Here is a 22,133-nt window from a genome sequence, read left to right as displayed (position 1 = left end):
AATACTACTTCTCAGTAGTTTTTTTTTTTAATTTTCTTTCAAATTTGAGTTATTTTTCAATAAAAAATACGTTAACATGTCTTGGGCTTTTCTTGTTATAAGTAGTTTAAATTATTGTTTTATTACTAATATAAATATCCATAGCTCTAACCACATGCACGAAAGCTGTTTAGGGTCCTCAGTAATTTAAGATTTTAAAGGGGTCCTGAGACCAAAAAGTTTGCAAACCACTGAACTAAAAATAATTATGAACGCAATAAAAATTTAATACTGAGCTCCACTCATGAGCTGAGAATTATGCCATGAGAATAGGTAAGAATAGAAACTAGATCGATTTACAGTCAGCCTATCCTGGGGGAAATTAACTTCTGAAGTGAAAAAGAGCAAGTAGGTCTTCACGAGAGCTGGCCTGGAAGACCGAAACAGACCATTTCACCTGTGCTGTGCTGTTGAAAAGCCCCTTTGTGTGTTATCTCACAAGATTTTGAAAGGAGTTTTTCACTGTTGTGTTTTCCTTACTCTTGACTTCCAGACAGCAACACAGCAGAGCGCACTGGTTTCCTTATTCATTTTCCCCCTGGTTCTCATTTCAGGCTCTCCTCAGCAGCCGAGAGGATTCATCACACCTGATGTTGGATACCAAATACCTCTTTCAAGTCACATTTCCTTTTACTCCCTCTCCACATGCCCTGGAAATGATCCAGATCCCCAGCAGTTTTAAGCTTGGCTTTCTCAATAGGTTATAGCAGGAGAAAAGGGCATACGTGCACTTTTCTTTCAAAAGCTCAGTGAAGCTCAAATAAGAGGGAGGTGGCTTACACCTGATTGGAACTGGAGATGCTTCGGAATGTGATTTAATGAAGAAAATAAGAATTCTCCCAAATGGGCCACATCTCCTCTTGCTCATGGTGATGCTGCTGCCGCTGTCATCTTGTAAGAATTAACACACACCATTTGAGGTTGGAAAGGCCACATCTACCTTTGGAATCTCAGCCAAATTTTACTAGAATTCCTTCAATACTCATATTTTCTGCCTGGTGCCTCTATCTTATGACAAGGGTCCACCCAGTGGAAGTGAGACTCTCGGGACACAGCTTATCCTGTTTTCTAAGGTTCATGTGAAGCCCAGATATTTATGAAGCCACAAATGGGTTCCAGGATTGTCTTTCAAATAATCCCATTTGACCATGACCCATCAGAAATTCTCTCACCTGCACGCTTGCTTGATGAGGGTGGGGGTGCTTCACCAACTCTTTTTACTGAAGATGCTTCTGCATTAAAAAATATTTATTTCAGGCCCTTCTGATTTTTAAGAGAATATTCAACCTGAAATAAATCATGAAGTATTTTTATGTAAATATTCATTTAAAACTAATATATCATTCAAGTCTAACTCCCACATCATTTATCATCTCCTCCAAAAGAACACGTCATTAAATTTTCTCTGCCAACATATTTGCCATAACTTTTCATTGTTTAATATCTTTCATACAATGACTTAAAAAACTAGTTTGAAAAGGCAACCTAAATGATTTTTTCTGTCTTATCAGCATTCAAATATGTTTTAAGATTTCCTCATAAAAATAACTGAAAAATTATGTCAGTTCCTTCTTTTGAGCAATGTCCCAAGTTTTCTGGGAACTGACTATTCCTTGTTCCTCCAGGTTTCCTTATTTCTTCCTTTCAGAGCAGAAAACATGACTTGATAAACACTCCTGGCCTGTGGACTCAGTGTTCTTCCATACCTCCCCTGAGTCACAGGCCATGGCTGACTCTGTAATATGGGCATATACCTTAGGAGTAGAAATAATCCATGAGGATGAATTAATGTCACCCTTCCAATATGTAATAATGTCTTTTCATATCATAAAGGATTTAATTTAGTTCACCCAGATATATTGTATAAGAAGACATGAGAAGTAGAACTTTGTAATATTTTAATCAATAAAATTACCACATGATCTGGGTCAAATTCTTTTATTTGCCAGGAGATTACATTTTTCCTAAGTGCACAAGGTTTATGCTTTGCTTTAAGGGTCATACTTAAAGATGCTGGAAATGTTACAGATTCATAACACCTCATAAAACATATATAAAATTTTTTAGCGAGGAAGTTAATATGCCCTCTTCGGCTGTATCTCCATGTAGCTCCCAGACTGTGCCAGCTTTAGGGGCTACCTGGCAGAGAGTTGACTGGATTTTAATTCACATGGATTGCCTTCTTCCTGCCCCTTCCAGGTCTCCCCTACACCACAAAGAGCCCATCACTCTTCCTTTTTGGCTCCCATAACTCAAGCTTCCTGTCTGTTTTATAGCACCCATCATGGGCTATAGGACAGTAACATTGGCCGTTCCCTCTGGTACCCTGTGAGCTCCTGGAGAAAAGGTCATCTCAGTGCTAGCAAGTGGAACTTCAGGAGCAGAGTCCTACTGGAGGCGGCAGGGTTTGTAGGGGGTCAGTCTTGGGAAGGAGTAGATCTTGTTTGAAGACAAGGGGACCTGCAGAGCCTGAAAAGCATACGCATGGAGAAAGGGGCAGGGAAGCACTCACCACACTGTCTGGATCCATTCTACAAAGCCGAAGGTGGCAAGGTTGGCCAAAACCATGAGGTACTGATGGGGTGAGAACTGTGAAAAGGCAGGAGCTGCTGCTAACCTTCAATAACAGGTAAATGTCGGGGTCACTCAGTGAAGCAGGGTGTGAATTCACAGGGGTCAAACCTGCCAAACTCTGCTTCCTGCAGAGAGCAGAGAACTGCGCTCTAAAAACTGGTCCACGGGGTTTCTGAGGGAACCTGGCGGTATGGAGGGTCAGAAGGCCTAGGGGGTGAGTGAGTGATGCAACCTGCAGTGAGTGCCCCAGCTGTGAACACAGAGCTGGAGGTGGGAAGGAAGAGAGCCGCTGAGCTGTAAAGTCCAGATAAGGAGATTACTTAGACGGATGCAGTTGCCTTAGCACCTTGAAGCTGCAGCTCTAACTTCTCCACATTCTGCTGATCGCTTCCAAGCGTTGACTCTCTGGAAGGTATGTATGTGTTAACATTAGAGTACTCAGGCTTCCTTAAATGCTCAGAAAAGTGTTCAGATGTGTGCATACCAAGTTGTTGACAGGGGTCTTTCTGGGCAGTGAGAGTATAGGTAAAGGAAGTTATGGTAGTTAATCTATATGTTCTAATTTTTCCACATTTCACATGTATTTCTTCTGAGATAGATAGGTGCTTTGTTTTAAGAATATATTTAGTATTGACATCAGGGACAAATTAAGCATCTTTACAATTTAATAAGTTTTAAAAACTGACCCACATAACATTTCACATGTCAATGTAAATCTTGAAGTGCGGCGTATAGAATAGAAAGAGGCTTCTAACACTAAACATTACATAGTTTTAATGCCTGTGAGACTCACCCATTCATTGCCATGTGTATCAGCAGTTTATTCTTTTTTATTAGATGAACATATCACAATTTATGTATCTATCTAAATTGATGAATATTTGGGTTTTTCCAGCTTGGGGCTATTATAAATAAAACTATTATGACATTCATGGTTTTTTGTTGTTTTTTGAGGATGTAAGTATTCATTTCTGTTGAGTATATATCAAGGAGTAAAATGATATGTTTGCGTAGCTTTAGTGGATCCTATCAATTAGTTTTCCAATGTGGTTGTACCAGTTTATTCTCTCACCAGCTGAAGGGGTCCACTTCTCTACATTCTCACCCACACTTCATGCCATCAGTCTTTATTTACTCTTAGGTGTTCTGGTGGGTAAGTAGTGGATTCACAGTGTCTTTTAACTTGCATTTCATTGATGCCTAATGATGTTGAGCACCTCTTTATCTGTTTATTGACTGTATGAATACCTGCATTTGTTAAGTGTCCAAGTTTTTGCCCACTTAAAAATAATCTCTACTGAGATACAACTGCACACAACATAAAACTCACTATTTTATAGCATACATTTCAGTGGTTTTTAGTAAATTCACAAGCAAATTATATTATCTAATTCTAGAGAATTTCCATCACCCCTAAAAAGAAACCCCATACTCGTTAAGCAGTCACTCCAACCCCCTACCTCCCACCTGTTGCCAACCTCTAATCTTTCTGTCTCTGTGCATTTGCCTATCCTGGATGTATTGTATAAATGGAATCACAATCTGTGGCCTTTTGCATCTGACTTACTTCACTTAGTGTAAAATTTTCAATGTTCATCCATGTTGTAGCACATCAGAACTTCATCCTTTTTTTAATTGCCAAATAAGAGTCTACTGGATGAACAGACCACATTTTCTTTATTCATTCCTCAGTTGCTGGACATGTTAGTTGTTTCCACTTCTTTGGCTTAAATGCTGCCACAGATATTCGTGTGTAAATTTTTATGTGCACATATGTATTTGATGGTCTTGGAATATGCCCAGGAGTAAATCTGCTTGGTCATTTGGTAGCAACCATGTTTAACTTCTTGAGTAACTGCCAAGCTGTTTTCCACAGAGGCAGCAACATTTTACATTCCCACCGGCAAAGTATGAGGGTAAATTTGCCCATTTTCAATTGGGTCAATGAAGCACAATTTTAAAAGTGAAAATTGGGGGTACCCTATATATCCTACAGTAGGATGTTGGCTTATTAAATTGTAATACTCCATCACTCCATAGTATAAAATAATACTAAAGCTATTACCAAAAAACAGATAGCTCTGTAAGCAGTAACAGAATAAGTTAGGTAAAAAAGCAAGTGGCTACCAGTTCCATTTATGTAACGAACAAAGCTTTAACTATGGCATCAGAAAACTCTGGAAGAATAGCCTCCAAACTCAGGGAACTGAGTGTAGGGCAGGTAATGGGAACTTTCACTGTTGACTTTCCATCCTTGGCACTGACTTTTTAAAAAAATAAACATGGGGTAATAGGCGATTTGGTAATTTTTTTTTTTTATGGAACTGTATATTTAAGTGAAACATTTCAAAGAAATTTTGTGCTTGGCTTAGGGTTAGGTAACTCCTACTGCAGAGCAATCTCATGTCAGAATTTGTTAAAATGGGGTATTTTTATTTTTTTCTTGTCAAAGTGCCCACTGAAGCTTTTGCTTTAGCTGTGAAAAGTTTCCTCATCATAAAAATGATTATTTTTAATAAGTACAATAGACTGTACTAAAATTAAATTTAGCCCATGTTATAAAAACTAAATGGAAAATACCAGGATGTAAAGAGTGCACATGAACAGTGTGACTCCTGGTCCTGAAAGTCTGTTCCTGCATAGCTAAAATGTGAAGTGGAGTCTCTGGGCAATGGGGTTATGGGTGACTGTTTTCTTCTGTATACCCTTCTGATTTTTCCAAAATTTCCACAATGAGCATGTGTAACGTTTATAGTTTTAAAATGCTATAATCTTCCAAATTTACTTTGTCGCTTGCTCATGTTCAACCAACCGGATCTAAAATGCTAGCTATACAATATAATTTACGGTTGATATGACTCAAGACTTGTGGTCTCCATTTAAAAATTGGTGTTTTCCAAAAATATGCAACAACATGTGAAGATGAAAACACTATTACGCAAAAAACTAAAGATCAAAATTGCATATGGCATGTAATTCCAATTTTTTTAATGTATACTCATAGATGCCTATGGAGATACTAGAATAAAACATAAAATGCTAACAGAGGTCAGTTACTTGTTAGGACAAGGCATGTAGATGACAGATTTTCCTTTTTCGTGTCCTTCTATTTCAAATTATATATAATGGACATATACATCTTTTATAATGTGAAAAAAACATAAAATTCAGTATGGGAAAAGGCTTTATCCAGATTTGGAATATTGGCATTTTTTAAAATTTTTATTGGAGTATAGCTAATTTATAATTTTGTGTTTCAAGTGTACACCAAAGTGAATCAGTTATACAAATACATATATCCACTCTTTTTTTAGATTCTTTCCCCTATAGATCATTACGGAGTACAGAGTTCCCTGTGCTATATAGTAGGTACTTATTCATTACCTATTTTATATACAGTAGTATGTATATGTCAATCCCAATCTCCCGATGTATCCTCCCCCCCCATCCCTCAGTAACCATAAGTTTGTTTTCTACATCCGTGACTCTGCTTCTGTTTTATAAATAAGTTTGTTTGTTCCTTTAAAAAAAAAAAAAGATTCCACATATAAGTGATATCATATGATATTTGTCTTTCTGTGTGGCAATTTTTCTACTTCTCTCTTGGTGGGAGTCGATCTCCCATAATTCCTAGTCGTCCTTCTATTCCTTCTGCATTTAGTTCCTGGGGTTCCTCTCACCTTCCACTCCTGCAGCTACTACTCTGTCCAGAGCATATTTCCTCTTCTCCAGTACTTGATAACAGTCTCTTAACCTAATTGATTTTCCTGCTGTACACTCTCTCTCTGACCTACTTGCAGAAGTGCAAATGCTGGAATAATCCACTTGAATGACGTCACTCCCTGCTGAAAACCCATGGCTCACCTTCCTAATGCTATTACTTGGAGTCCTGAGCACGACCTTGTGACTGGCCACCTTGGCAGGTTTGGGCAGTGGTGGGGGGTGGGGGAGGCAGGGGCAGCATTACCAGGCCCCCACCCCAGGCCAGTCCCTGGTGGGCAGGCCCTTTCCCATTCTTTAACTCTCTTTTTGTGACAAAGCAGAACAGCTTGACGGTGCTGGCTCTGTGGTAAGGGTCGTGGACTTCCTCTGCATACAGATTCAGGCTCCATCACTGACCTTGCCATTGTTAATCCCTCAGTATCTCCCTTGTGGTAACACAGATGTCCTGCTTCCCTCCCTGGGTGGCTGTGAGAGGTCAGGGCCAGCACTCTGCGGTGGTCAGGAGCTGATTCCCTACAGATCCCTCGTCCTTAGGGGACCGTCTTCTACTCCTTTGTTTCTTAGAGACCTCAAGAACTCTGCAGCCACCTCTTAGCTGTGGGAGTCCACTTCAACTCATGAGTTCTCTGGTCTCTCCCCAGCCCCATGGTAACCCCTGCGTGATAGACATCCCCCCCAGGGGTGTCCCCACTGCCACCTGCCCCACAAATACATCCTTCTCAATTTGGACTCTGTTCAAACATTCAGGCTAGAGCCCCAAAGCTCTTTATACTCAGGGGATTTCTTCTTTGAACCTTGACATGGCCCACGCTTTGGAACATGTATTAAACTGGTGTGGCTACGATGGCTGTCCCCTCCCACCTTCACCCCCTGGTCCTCATTCTCCAACAGTGGCGCCCCGACCCCTCAGCCTTCCAACAGAAACCTAAGAGACATCCTAGACATCTCCCTCCCCTCTTCCCCAAACATCACCAAGTCCAGTTCCCTCTCCTTTGGAAGCATGGTCCAAATCCATCCCACAGCTTTGCCTTAGTACAGGATTTCATCTCATCTAAACTGTGACCATAGACTCCTCTCTGCTTTTTCCTCACCTCCAGCCTCATCCCCACTCCCCTCCTTTCCCCTGCTGCCACAGCTTCTGCTGTTGTAGCCACTCAGAGGGCAGCATAACATCCATGGATCACTCGCTGTATTCCAGCCTTGAGCTAAACACTTCATGTGCTATCTCTCATAATTCCCCTGACAGCCCCATGATGGCAGATGCTAAGATCCCCATTTGACAGATGAGCAAAGATGCAGAGAGGTGAAGTCACTTGCCCAAGTAGTGGGGCCAGGATTAGGTCAGCCAGAACCCCACCCTTTAGCACAAATGCTTGTTTTCTCAAGGTTGCCCTCCCTTTGGTGACCTGGGCCTGTCTGTTGACTTCGGTGGACAGGCAGTGACCCCTGGATCTGTGACTGGCAAATGTTTCTTAAATGAGGTGTGTTCCTTACAGGGAACCAACACCACATTTACTTGGTTGGGGTCAGGCTCCAGGTTTTCTGACTCAATCTTTACTCCAAAAGTTCATCTGGAGGGGAGGAATTTTTTTAAGTTTTATATTACAGAATCCACTACAAGGGGCTTCCCTGGTGACTCAGTAGTAAAGAATCCACCTGTCAATGCAGGAGACGTGGGTTCGATCCCTGGGTCGGGAAGATCCCCTGGAGAAATGAATGACAACCCACTCCAGTATTCTTGCCTGGGAAATCCCATTACAGAGGAGCCTGGCGGACTACAGTCCATGGGGTCACAAAAGAGTTGACACGACCTACAGACTAAAGAACAACAACAACATTGTAAGGCCCCACAGGACTAAAATACTGTACTTCAAAGATCAATTGTGTCCATGTCTGTTCAGAAAATCTATTGTCTGACACTTTCTTGCTGATTAAATAAATGAGCTGGTGTTGACCCATCATGTTGTAATAAAGTGAAGGTTACAAATTAACTGCATAGACTTTATTTGCATGTACAGGTCTTAGTAACTACCATGATAACAGGAAGATGAGTTGATTTTTTTTTTTTTTTTTTTTTTTTGGCCACACCTCATGGTATGCAGGTACCTAGTTCCCCGACCAGGAATCGAACCCAAGTCCCCTGCAGTGGAAGAGCAGAGCTTCAACCACTGGACTGCCAAGGAAGTCCCAAGATGAGGTTTTAAAAAGCTGTTTCCATTGGCTTTTCTCATACATATACACACACACCTCCCCCACTTTTCTCTCTATCTCTTTTTCTTTCTTTTTTTAAAAAAGTCAACAAAAACATGTATTGTAGAGTTCCCCTGTGGTCCAGTGGTTAAGACTACGTGGTCCCAATGCAGGGGGTGAGGGTTTGATCCCTGGTTGGGGTATTAAGATCCCACATGCCACATGTATGGCCAAGAAAACAAGAAAGAAAGGAGGGAAAAAGGAAAGAAAGAAAATAGAAGCTGCATGGGAGGGTGACACATGCTTTGTCTAACAAGTCACTTTAACTCTCCATGGCTCTCTGTTCTGCTTTCAGCTCAAGAGGTTGATTTTACATCTATGCTAACTACCATGTTAATACAAAGTTTATTAAAGTCTAATACAAAGTTTCTTTTATGAACAAACAGTAGAAAGTAAAAATTTGCAGGCCATTATAAAATATTTTTCATACTGTTCATGGGGTTCTCAAGGCAAGAATACTGAGTGGTTTGCCATTCCCTTCTCCAGTGGACCACATTCTGTCAGATCTCTCCACCATGACCCGCCCATCTTGGGTGGCCCCATGGGCATGGCTTAGTTTCATTGAGTTAGACAAGGCTGTGGTCCTAGTGTGATTAGATTGACTAGTTTTCTGTGAGTATGGGTTCAGTGTGTCTGTCCTCTGATGCCCTCTTGCAACACCTACCGTAATACTTGGGTTTCTCTTACCTTGGACGTGGGGTATCTCTTCACAGCTGCTCCAGCAAAGTGCAGCCGCTGCTCCATACCTTGGAAGAGGGGTATCTCCTCACCGCCGCCCCTCCTGACCTTGAACGTGGAATAGCTCCTCTAGGCCCTCAATGCTGAAGCTGAAACTCCAGTACTTTGGCCACCTCATGTGAAGAGTTGACTCATTGAAAAAGACTCTGACGCTGGGAGGGATTGGCAGGAGGAGAAGGGGACAACAGAGGATGAGATGGCTGGATGGCATCACTGACTCGATGGACATGAGTTTGGGTGAACTCCGGGAGCTGGTGATGGACAGGGAGGCCTGGTGTGCTGTGATTCATGGGGTCGCAAAGAGTCAGACACGACTGAGCGACTGAACTGAACTGATAAAATATTTAGGACTGTTTCATAATACTTTCAGTTGCTATGAAATGCCCAAGAAATCAGAGAAATAAGACTAAAGAGCTTGTTAAAGGTTGTTTCTTAATTTGTGAAACTTTTCTCATATACACACCTCCCTTTTTTTCTCTCCCTCTTTTCCAGCGTCAACTGGGGTAAAATATGGATCAGACCTTTTTAGTTAACGTATTTGGCTCCTGTGACAGATGCTTCAAACAACGGGCTCTGAGACCAGTTTTCAAAAAATCTGAACAGCTCAACTACTGTTCACTATGTGCAGAAATTGTAAGTGCCACTTTTTAAAAAAACATTCACATCATTACCTGTCTTTAAATAATGTCTAATGTGAGGGTCCTGTGACTGGTGGGTTGCCATAGAATCAGGGTACACACATGAACATTTGCATTACACCCAGGCTGAGTGAGACAGTACAGTGTGAGGCTTTAGGATGTGAGCTTTGGTGTCTGATGGGCTGGCTTCAACTCCCAGTTATGTTCCTCGGGGGCCTTGTGCCAGTGGATCTCAGCTCTGCCAGGAGATCTGTTTTCCCATCAGAAAACAACAATAGTGGCATCTATCTCAGGGTTTGGAGAGGAAGAAGAATGAGTTTATTTTATAAAGTGTTTAAAATAATACTCAGCAGAGAAAGTACTCAATAAATGTTTCAGCTTATTATTTTTTAGAGCTAATGCTTTTTCCTTCTGTCTTCTCCTAGTCAGCTTGGCAAACAAGCAAGCTAAAAGGGACTCTGGTAAATAAACAGCCAGGGAGCACCTTCCCAAAGGCTTTGTGCCAGCTGTCCCTAGGAACAGCTCTGTTGAAGACTGAAGCACATAGGGCCTCAGTTATGAGCAAAATCAAGCTCAAGGAAAACTGTTCCTTGGACCTAAGCCTTCAGCCAGGGTAGGGACTGAACAAAAAACCTGGCACTTTTCAGAGTATACAAATCAATCTTCACCAGAGACGGCTTTGCACAGGCTTCAAATCCTGTAGCAGCAATGTCCACAGTCTGTCTGAGACTCTAGGAATGAGTCCTGTCTCAGAGGATTTGCAAAGCTGTGCTCAGCAGAGCAGCTCAGTGGAGCCCCCACCTGGTCACAAGTGGTAAAGCACACTTCCCCACAGGCTCCGTAGGAAATCTCCATCGTGGACACAAGGAGAAAACAAAATCCAAGACACTTAGCTAAGTGGGGAAAGAGAACTTTCACGTTTTATCCAACTGAAGGGAAAACTGTATTCATCCTTTTGGTCCCATTATAACTCCTAACAGTGGACACATTTTAAAAAATTATTCCTGTAAAGCAAATGGCAGATAAGCAGCCTAAGGGGGCACACAGGGTTTGGTGCAGTATAGTAATCCTGATGTCACAGGATTCAGGTTCATTGTGATGGGCTTCTACCTGCGGCACATTTTGTTCTAAACTTGGATCTGCACACTGCAAGCTGAGGACACTCAGTTTTTAAACCTGCTTTCTAGTGGCCCTACCATCCTGGAGCAGTACTATGTGTTAATCTTTCTCTACTTGAAACAACATTCCCTGGACAGATTGGAGCCCAGAATCCCAGATGTCAGGTCCTCTGTAGCATCACAGATTCTTCCCAGGTCAGAACCCTGCCTGCAGATGTTCTTCAGAGGATTGTCATCTGCTCCACCATGAGCACTTGGAAGGTTCCCAAATATTCAGACAGATTCTTTTGACTGTGGAGACCTCCAAATGACTAACAGCTAACTTTTTAATCCGGGTGTTTGGGATTGTGTAGACACGGCCCCCAGTGGGTACTTTTCATGGATGGGGCAACCCTCTAACTCCACCACTGCTGAGATGTAGCAGATAACTTTTCTGACTTACACTTTAAAAAAGCAGTGCACAGCAAAGTAAAGGAAGGCACTTAGCAAACTTTGAAAGTGAAAGTCACATCCAACTCTTTGCAACCCATGGATTATACAGTCCATGGAATTCTCCAGGCCAGAATACTGGAGTAGGTAGCCTTTCCCTTCTCTAGGGGATCTTCCTGACCCAGGAACCCAAGTGAGGTCTCCTGCATTGCATGCGGATTCTTTACCAACTGAGCTATGAGGGAAGCCCTTGCAAACCTTGCCAGACATTAAAGCATTCCTTGGCTTCCTCTCCAGATGGTAAACTCCCTAGACTGGAGGATGTTTGGGGGTTATTTTACACAGAACCTTCAGAAGAGGGCACACTCCAGTATGAAGCTCCACTCACCCCAGGTCTTCACGAACACGCAGACCCTGAGTCAGGCACAGTATCCCGCGGTGGGCCATGAGGTCCTGAAGAGGTGATACGAGGATGCTGCTTTTCCCAGGCCTTCTGAGACGGCCTTGCGAGAGGTGTCCCCATGACCCAGGGTCTCATACTTCCTGTTAATTGCTCACATGTACCAGGTAGCCTTCATAATAACAAGGAGCACATAACTGCGTGCCACGCTTTGCTCTGAATGCTCTACGCAGTCACTCCTTATGAGGATTCTATGAGGAAGGTGTTCTCCCCATTTACAGATGAGGAGCCTGAGACACAGAGAAACTGAGTAAGCCACTCAAGGCCGAACAGCACAACCAGGATTCACCCCCAGGCAGTGGAATGTAGACAGAGCCTGTGTTCTTAATATTTTGTTCTAAGGACTCTGAAATTGTTTCTGGGAGAGTGAACCAAGCAAATCGTCTCACGCTTCTGTGCCTCTTTTGTAAAACGGAGGTGACGACAGTGCTCATTCAGGGTGACTGCTGTGAGTTACTCATGTAAAGCGCTGGAGCAGTGCCTGGCACGAGAGGGGCTGGAAAGCGCAGATGCTGGAGTTTGCCACAAAGTCACTAATTTGCTTCCTTGAGGGAACTGCAGCAGCCCTTCATTCTAAGGTGGAGTGACCCGTCATAAGTAAGAGGTCTGAGATCACTGATCAGGGGCTCCGAAGCCCTGAGTCTGGGTCCTTGTGGGTCCCTGACCCCATCATCACTTCCTTTGACTGCCCCCCAGGACAGGGACTTGATTCTGTAGTGAATAAGAGAAGAGCAAAACCAAGAATGGGCAAAGACCCCAGAGCTTTTCAGAAGCCAGAACTAGCTTTATTTTTGTATCAGTTCAGTTGAGTTCAATCCCTCAGTCGTGTCCAATTCTTTGTGACCTCACAGACTGCAGCCAGGCCTCCCTGTCCATCACCAACTGCTGGAGCTTACTCAAACTCATGTCCATCGAGTTGGTGATACCATCCAACCATCTCATCTTCTGTGGTCCCCTTCTTCTCCTGCCTTCAATCTTTCCCAGCATCAGGGTCGTTTCAAATGTGTCAGTTCTTCATATCAGGTGGCCAAAGTATTGGAGTTTCAACTTCAGTATCAGTCCTTCCAATGAATATTCAGGACTGATCTCCTTTAGGATGGACTGGTTGGATCTCCTTGCAGTCCAATGGACTCTCAAGAGTCTTCTCCAACACCACAGTTCTAAAGCATCAATTCTTTGGCATTCAAATTCTGTTATAGTCCAACTCTCACATCCGTACATGACTACTGGAAAAACCATAGCCTTGACTAGATGTACCTTTGTTGGCAAAGTAATGTCTCTGCTTTTGAATATGCTATCTAGGTTGGTCATAACTTTCCTTCCAAGGAGTAAGCGTCTCATAATTTCATGGCTGCAGTCACCATCTGCAGTGATTTTGGAGACCAAAAAAATAAAGTCTGACACTGTTTCCACTGTTTACCCATCTATTTCCCATGAAGTGATGGGACCAGATGCCATGATCTTAGTTTTCTGAATGTTGAGCTTTAAGCTAACTTTTTCACTCTCCTCTTTCACTTTCATCAAGAGGCTTTTTAGTTTCTCTTCACTTTCTGCCATAACCGTGGTGTCATCTGCATATCTGAGGTTGGTATTTCTCCCGGCAATCTTGATTCCAGCTTGTGCTTCTTCCAGCCCAGCGTTTCTCATGATGTACTCTGCATATAAGTTAAATAAGCAGGGTGACAATATACAGTCTTGACGTACTCCTTTTCCTATTTTACCCTCAGGCACACCTAAACATTAAGTCCCAAACAGGGGAGGTGAGAGGAAGGGGCGTTGGAAGGGCTCTACCGTTGGGACTTCGCCAAACTCCCAGGAGCAGGAGCAGTCCTGGGTTGGAATCCCAGCCTGGCCTTCACTAACTGCGCATCTTTCAGCAAGTCGCATATCACTTCTGAGCCTTGGTTTTTCCACCGGCAAAATGGGCACAACGTTCCTGCGTGCCGGCAGGCTGTGCGCTAACATTAGCGTCGCCGGGGGCACTGCGCGGGGGCGCCGGGGCGCGGGGGCGCGGAGGTGGCGCTGTTCTTGCGGCCCGCGGAGAGGGAGGAGGATAGGCCTCCGCAGCCGGGCTCTCAGCGGCGGCGTAAGCGCCGGAGGGCGGGGCGCGCTCGGGGAGGCGACTGGAGCTGCGCCGGTGGCGGCTGGGCGCCCGCTAGCCGGCCCGGCCACCGCCGCCCGCTAACTCGCATCCCCGCTTCCTTCCCGCCGCGTCCCCGCGCGAAGATGGCAGCCGACGGGCTGCATGAGAACGAGACGCTGGCGTCGCTCAAGAGCGAGGCCGAGAGCCTCAAGGGCAAACTGGAGGAGGAGCGGGCCAAGCTGCACGACGTGGAGTGTGAGTGCGGGCCGCGGCGGGGGCTGCGCGCCGGGAGGCGGGCGGTGGGAAGGAGACCAGCGGGGCGGGTCCGGGGGCGGGGGCGCAGAATGGAGGAGTCAGGCCCGCGCCGCCGCCCTGGCTGAGGGCCCGGCGCCCCGGCGCCGCTTGAGACGCAGCCCGATCCCCCGGATGCGCTTGTGGGGGGCCCGAGCCGGACCCTCGCGGGCTCCCAGCACTTCTTAGAACCCCCCGCCCGCTGGCGGAAGCCAGCCCGCCTCTGGGCGGAGCAGCTCCTGGCCGCTGTCCTCCTGACGGGGGATCGTGGGACCAGTTACCGTCATCACCTGCCTGGACGAAGCAAACTGATCTCATTCTTCCCGTTCCCAAGCAGAGCGGGGTGTAGGGGGTTGTCAGGGGAGGCAAGCGCCCCGAGCTCTTGTGGACACGGCCTAGGGGAAACTCCTGGTTTGGGGTTTGGTTTGGGGGTTTTTTCGGTTGTCATTTTACTTTCTGCATCACTGTTGTTTTTTCTCAGTTTTGCTTTTGTAAGGAACCAGACTCGGATTTAAAATCTCACTTTTCCAATCTGAGGGTGGAAACAGGGAAAGGAAGCAGAGGGGCTTACCAAACGCAAACATTTAGTTCATTTGAGGTTGTTAAGATGCTTTTGTTTGGATGCGGTGTGGTTGGCATAAAAGAGGAGCAGCAGTCTTAAATAAATTTACATTATTACTCATGACCGTAATGCAGAACCAGCTCTGTGATTTTTATGAGTGAGCAATTAAATAGCCCGGTGACATGATTCCTGGCGGAATCAGCGTCCCTTTACTCTGTCGGGGCTTAGGCTAAGGCCAGGCTTGGGGAAGTGGCTTTATCTGCTTCTTGTTCAGCCCGGAGGGTGGCAGGTCCTCTGCTGAGCCGGACCTTCCCAAGGCACCCTCAGGCACATCTAAGCATTGTGCTCATGCCGTTTTGGTACCACCCTGTCTGCATCCTCTTTGGAAAAAAAGAATGAGGTTAGTGCTAGGTGCTTCAGCACCTGATTCCTTTCTTTGACAAACCTCTTGATAGAAGTAGATGACCTGAATCTCAAATATGTTGTGCCTTTGTAGGGGCCTCCTTTAAATAGTTAAGCTGAGCCCCTATATCTTTTAGAAATATATTCAGTTACAATTAGCTATAATCCCCAAACAAAGTAATTAAGTAAATTGGGAGTTGTTTTTCTTAACAAGAATCAGGGTAGGCAATCGCCTGCTTTGGTTCAAGTGCCCAGCGTGTCATCAGGAACCCATGCTTCTTTTCTTTTTCCACTACTTAAGGCACTCGTGTTTGCCTTGTGATTATGATATAACTGCCACAGCGTCAGACATCACCTTTGTATCCAGGGCTGGAAGAAGGGGGAATGTGGGCACCAGCCTCTGTTTCTCCTTCTTTTCAGGAAGGCAAAAGTTTTTTTCATAAACCTCCTTTCTCCCCAACATATTTCTCTTTGTACCTCATGGGCCAGAACTAGGTCACATGGCTACAGCAAGTGAGGCTGAGAAAGGAAGTAAGCTGGGCAGGCTGCCATCCCCAAACAAAGTTGGGTTCTGTTATCAGAGAAGTAGGGAATGGCTGATGGGTCTGTCCCATTTCCCTTTGCAAATTCCTGTGCTCCACAGACAATAGTGATGATGCCCCGAGTATGGTGTTAGTGCCTCTGGGTCATCTGATGTCTCCATTTTACAGATGAGGAAACTGAGGCATAAAGAGGTGAAAGTGAAGTCGCTCAGTCATGTCCGAGTCTTTGCGACCCCATGGACGGTAACATACCAGGCTCCGCGGTCCATGGGATTTTCCAGGCAAGATACTGGAGTGGGCTGCCATTTCCTTCTCCAGGGGATTTTCCCAACCCAGGGATTGAACCCAGATCTCTTGCATTGCAGACAGACGCTTTACCATCTGAGCCACTAGGGAAGCCCAAAGAGGTGAAAGGATTTACCAAATGATCCCAGCTACTAAGTACAGGACCCGGGATTCCAGCCCAGCCTCACTTCAATTTGTTTTATTGTTGTTGTTGTTTGTTTGTTTTACCAAATACCTTAGTGCTCAGTGCAGAGAGCATTCTCTAGAAACTCTTTTACTCAACAGTACAGGCTGCCCACTGGGGTATTTTTCAGCCTTTTCTGTGAATCTGGTAAATTGCCTGAGGCAGAGAGATGGTTACAATGCAGCTTTTCAACAGGGAACCCCTGTTCTGCCCAAAATGCAGGGCTCTCAGAAACGGGGGTCAAATCATGAACCCACAGCAGAAGGATTTATCCCCACCTGTATATGGCAGAATTTTTGAGTAGAAAAGATCAGAGATCATGTGGCCAGGGTCCCATTTATTCCCTCTGCAGCTTCTGGACCACTTCTCTTCACTCTCGTGTTAAACCCTTGCTCCATTGAGGCTCTGAGCATTCAGCTGACCTCCCTCTTCCCCTCACCTCTGTTCTACTGTCTCCCGACCTCCCAGCCAGGCTCCCTCCTTTCTTGAGGACTTCGGCACATGGCTCAAGTCCTCCTTTTGACTCTCAGCCCTGTCCCATCCCTGGCGTCTTCAGGATCCACAAGGGTGACCCTCATCAGACACTGGCCCCTCACACCATCACAGACCCCTGGAATCACAGCACAGCTCCTCTGACCGCAGCCTCTCCCTTAGAGATCTCCTTGATCTTGGGTCGCTGGGCTCTTCCCACTTTCAGTCTCTCAGCCTCTTCCTGAGTGTGTGTGTGTTTGTGTTTTGGTGTTGTTATAGGTGACCCTGTTAGCCCCTGTCCTGGTCTGGGAAGGATCTTTAAGCCATAAGCCAAGGTGACCAAGTCATCTTTGTGCGCCTGGGACTCTCGATTTTATAAAATGGAAAGCCTTGCATTCTGGGAAGACCTTCAGTCCTGGGCAAACTGCAACAGTTGGTCAGCCTTCTGTTTGCTCTGCCTTGCCCAAATTCTTGCCTTAAAAAAGTCAATACAACAAAACTAGAGCATAAACATGGAGGAAAGTGGACTTAATTCCAGATTCAGTTCTTCAGCTCCCTTCCCTTTAACCCTCAGACCAGCATCCATACTGTTGGACCCTCATCCCCAGGTCAAACCCTGGGCCAACTCTTAACTACAGGAAGTGGTTCTTACGAGTGACCTAAGGGGAAGCCAGCCTACATCAAACTCCACAGCCCCAGGCCCTGTGCCGCTGCCCTGCCTTTCCCCTCGCTCCTCCAGCCCCTCCTGCTTTTCCCCATCATCACCTTCATCACCTTCTCATGACCTTCTGATGACCTTCCCCCCTGAGTAGGTGCTTCCTCACCTGATTCTCAGGCATTTTAGAACCGTGAGGTGACAGCTTATATTAGTTTCATGTTGCTTTTGTACAAATTTCCATAAACACAGTGGCTTAAGGCAACATAAATTTATTCTCTTACCAGTTCTGGAGGTGAGAAGTCTAAAAGCAGTGAGAAGGGCTGCGTTCCTTCTGAGGCTTTGTGGCAGAGTCCATTCCTTGTCTTCCCAGCTTCTAGAGGTTGCCTGCATGCCTTGGCTTGTAGCTCCATAAAACTCCAACTCTGCTTCTGTCATCACATCTCTTTCTTTGACTTTAACCCCTTGTCTCCCTCTTATAAGAACCCTTGTAATTAATTACATTGGACCCCCCTGTATGATCCAGGATACTCTTCCCATTTCAAGATCCCTAACTTCATCACATCGTCAAAGTCCCTTTTGCCGCAGAAGCTAGCATATTCACAGGTTCTGGGAATTAGGATGTGAACATCTTTTGGGGATGCGGCTATCACACAACTCTTAAAACTACAGGGTCACCTGCTTCAACCTCAGTCTTCAAGCACAAAAAGTTTTCTTCCCCTTCCAACACCCCTCTCCCCTTTCCTTGTGAATGAAGAAGCAGCCGAAGGCTTAGGGCTTTCCCAGAGATTATCCAGCTACTCTCAGAGCACATGCAGAGTAGACACCAGGCTCCTAGTAGCTCTCCTTCTCACCATGCTAGGCCATCTCTCAGAAAGCTGAGATTCACATTAAAAAGGGGAAAGGAAACTAAGTCTGTGTGTATATTGAAAGTTGTCAATATTAAGTAAGTAAACCAAAGTGCCCAACAGTGTATACAACATGGTCTTATTAACTTAAACAAGAGATGCTTGTATATGCATTAAATGTGTGGCAGGACGCATGGGAGATGTTATCTCCAGAGAGGGGAGTAGAGGGGGATGTAGAGGTACTCTTAACTTTATACCCATTGGTGTATTTACTGCTTTTGTCATCAAAAGTGAATACTGGAATGAGAGTTAAGATCAAGGGGAAAAAAAGGAGAGAGTTCAACTCTAAAGAGTTCTTAATTTGAAATTAAAGTGACAAATGATCTGGAAGACAGGCTGAAAGCAGACAGCCAGAGGGAGGCTGTGTTCGTTTCAGCCTACATGTGTGAAGGCCTCTTGGGCCTGTGTGGGGGTTCCATGCAGGTTTCCAGCCCCTTAAGGGAAGATTCTATTTTTGTCTAGGAACAGAGTAACTCAAAAAAAGAGACTTATGTAACATCTCTAGGTACAAATCCAGGCAAAATATGGGAAACCACAGGGTTTATCACCCAATGCTATTCCCTTTTCTATCTGTTCTAAATATAACATTGTGAAAGGTTTTATCTCAAAAGCTCTATGGCTGGGGCCTTGGACTATTCTGATGTTCCCGTGTTAGGAAAACCATATTTCTGGATTAGTCTGAAGCACATTTATTGATTGACTTTTTCCGTGTTCTAAGGAAATAATACACTATGTGTACTGGGTCATAAAAAAGTGAGTTTCCCAGCAGAGTAATCTGCTTCTGGCTCTTGTGTGTGTGGCCTGTTCGGTCAGAAGGAGCAGAAGGCAAACCTGCCTTTCATTTCCCCACCCCTTCCTCTTGCTAGAAGACTGTCCTAATAAGCTCATGCCACTGTAGCAGATTCAGAAATACAGAAAAACACATCATCCGTAAGCCCACCACCCAGAGGTAACCACGTTTAGTAGCTTGTTGTGTTTTATAGCTTATGTTTTCACTTTGTGTATATATTTATAAGCATGCTTGGAATTGTCCCAGGTACAGTTTGAGTTGGTTTTTCATTTGGGCCTAGTTTTAATTTAACCCAGTGAATTGACTAGCCCCTTGTATCATTTTTATAGTTCTTTTTAATGTCAGTATTTAAAAGTATGATTTAAAATCACATATTATTCCATCATAAAGGCTCTACCATAATTTAACCCTTCCAACTTTTAATTCGGGATTTCAGAGGAGGTTTTTTATCTGTGGCTAATATATGGTTTTTGTTGTTGTTTAGTCACTAAGTCGTATCTGACTTTCTTGCAACGCCATGAACCGTATGTAGCCCGCCAGGCTTCTCTGTCCATGGGATTTCCCAGGCAACAATCCTGGAGTGGGTTACCGTTTCCTTCTTTAGGGAATCTTCCTGACCCAGGGATCAAACCCATGTCTTCTGCGTTACAGGCAGATTCTTTACCATATGAGCCACCAGGGAAGCCCAATTTATGGTTTGGGGGCAATTAGAAAATCTCTTACAAACATAAGTGAGGCAAGTAATTGTAAATATTTTCCTTCCATCCAGGTGTTTGAGGGTTTTGTATACACTCCATTTTGCCTTGGGGTAGAGACAGAATGAGTTTTTACAAATTAGCTTTGGTTAAGTTTTCTTACTTGATTCCTTTCATCTTCTACCAAATTGTGGCCATCACAGAAACTGTATATTGGTACAAAATTTAGGAAGTTAATCAAGATCATTTAAAAAATAATTCTGTTTTCCTGTTTAAGACCCCTCACTCATCTTTAAACTTATGTTCTATATTAATCATTGATTTCACAGTGTTCATTTTCAAGGATATTTTAAGCGTGCTTCCTTTGTGCCGGACTGGAATAGTCTTGCCAACAACCCCATGAGGAAAATGAGGTTGCAGGAAGGCGAGCCCCTGCTCATGGATGTGGAGCAGCTGCGCGGGGCTGTGACCCAGAGCCCAGGCTGCTGACGGCTCTGCTCCAGTGCATGAGCCAAGGAGATCCAAGCAGAAAGCTCCCCATCCTCCTGCCACTTACCTTCTAGACGAATTTCTTCACAGGTTATCATTATATTCTAGAAGTTCTTATTATAGAAACCAGCGGGTTGTCTTCATCATTTCTTTTCTTTTTTGTTTTTCAAGAAAAAGTTAAATCCTGAAGGGGTAGTTCATCAGAAGGCAAAGGAGAAACCCCATCTGCCCTGAACCAAGCTCCCACAAATGATTTACAGGACATATTCAGCTCATTTCCAGGTTTTTGTTTTTAATTTCATTAAAAAAATTTTTTTTTTAACTCGAATTTAGTGAATGTGAGATTTGGCAGATAGAAGCAGGATAGAGTGGGTTGGGAGTGAATCTGTGTATAGGAAGAGAAAATGTCATGAGAAAAAATAATTAATAAGTTGGAGTGTGTTCAAATTCATGTTATGTAAGGAGACCCCATTTTGGTTGGTGAGTCTTTTTTTGATAAGAGGGACTTTGAATGACTAGGATTGCCCTAATGCCGAACTGAGGGAAGCAGCGCTAGTACAGATATGAAGTTTCAAAGTGAAATACCAACTAGGATATGCTCACAGCTCTGGGGCAAGCTTGTGTAAAAGGCTTGTAAAAAATTAGAAAACTTCAGTCTGTTTTTAAATTGCATTCAGTGTGTTTTTGTGAAGAACATTGCCATAAAAGACTAATGTGCTGTTTGTGGCAATAAAAAATGCGGTGTTTTAGCAGAAGCGATGGTGTTTTAATTGTCCATTCATGTAGCATTTTATAGTTTAGCAAGCACTTTTAACAACTTGGGTTTTCACAAAGACTTTTAACCTGTGCACTCTTTTCTTTCATCATAAAAAATGGGACAACTGAAAGAAACCAAGACTTCTTGGAGAAGTGGCTGCCTCTGGGGCCAGGGCATGGGGGGGACCTGCATGAGCCTGCCAGAAGATGCTCTCAGAGGATGATGGGGTTGTGTGGGAAGGTCTCTGGAACCTGCTTGATGGGGCTCCCACTGAGCAAATCAGGGCCCAGTTGGGCATCAAAATAAATGGTAGCAAAGGATTATAACCTCTTGAATTAAGTGAGAATCCATGAATTCCCTACTAATGTAAATAAATGAATAAATACACTGGGGAAGAGGGAACCTTCCTCTGTATACTAGAAGGCCAACTGAAAACTGCAGAAGGAATGATTTAGAAAAGTCACCACTTTCCAGCTGTCGTAATAATCAGGTGCAAGCAAGAATCATTAATGGATATTAAAAGTGGATATTCAAGTTTGAGGGGTAATATGATATGTACGTGCTCTCAGAGTACATCCCCACAAAGTACTTTTTCATGACAAAAGGCACAATGGTAACTGTACAGTGGAGCACCATGGCAGATGCCACCTTGACCAGGTGATCAGAGTAAACACTGCCGGGGATGGACCAGCAGACAGCAGATGCCTCCTGGTGGGGGAGATGCACGGGGAGGACCTCATCGCTGGTCCGCAGTGTTCCTGCCAGTGTCCTTTACCCAAAGCTCATTTGGAAGAAGCCTCAGACAAACCCAGCTCGGGAACAAAATCACTGGAGACAAAAGAAAATGACCACTGAATGCAACATGTGATCTTAGGTTTTCTTTTGCTATAGAGATACCGTTGGGACAATGGAGAACGTCTCAGTAAGGTCTATAGATTAGACATAGGGTTGTGTCTGTTCTCTGACTGATCATCATAGTTATATAAGAAAGTTCCTTGCTTTGGGGAACTATACACGGAAGTGTTTAGAGAGAAGGAAGGGAAGAGGGGA

At 44.3% G+C, this 22,133-nt stretch overlaps 2 protein-coding genes across 3 annotated transcripts in view; both read left to right on the top strand.

The window, feature by feature from the left end:
• Window positions 1–1,961, top strand: part of MYO5C (myosin VC) — a 117,707-nt gene extending 115,746 nt beyond the window's left edge. The window contains exon 41 of the mRNA XM_025295604.3: window positions 594–1,961. Coding sequence (XP_025151389.2) covers window positions 594–746 — 153 coding nt within the window. The 3' untranslated portion in view covers window positions 747–1,961. The remainder of the gene's footprint in view (window positions 1–593) is intronic.
• Window positions 1,962–14,021: 12,060 nt separating this feature from the next.
• Window positions 14,022–22,133, top strand: part of GNB5 (G protein subunit beta 5) — a 33,594-nt gene continuing 25,482 nt past the window's right edge. For both annotated transcript variants that reach the window (XM_006065958.4, XR_328185.4), the window contains exon 1: window positions 14,022–14,307. In XM_006065958.4, the coding sequence (XP_006066020.1) occupies window positions 14,196–14,307 (112 nt within the window). In that variant the 5' untranslated portion in view covers window positions 14,022–14,195. The remainder of the gene's footprint in view (window positions 14,308–22,133) is intronic.

The sequence above is a fragment of the Bubalus bubalis genome, chromosome 11 (assembly GCF_019923935.1).
Source record: "Bubalus bubalis isolate 160015118507 breed Murrah chromosome 11, NDDB_SH_1, whole genome shotgun sequence".
Lineage (NCBI taxonomy): Eukaryota > Metazoa > Chordata > Mammalia > Artiodactyla > Bovidae > Bubalus > Bubalus bubalis.
Note: the sequence above shows the minus strand (reverse complement) of the source record. Positions and strands in the feature narration are given on the sequence as shown.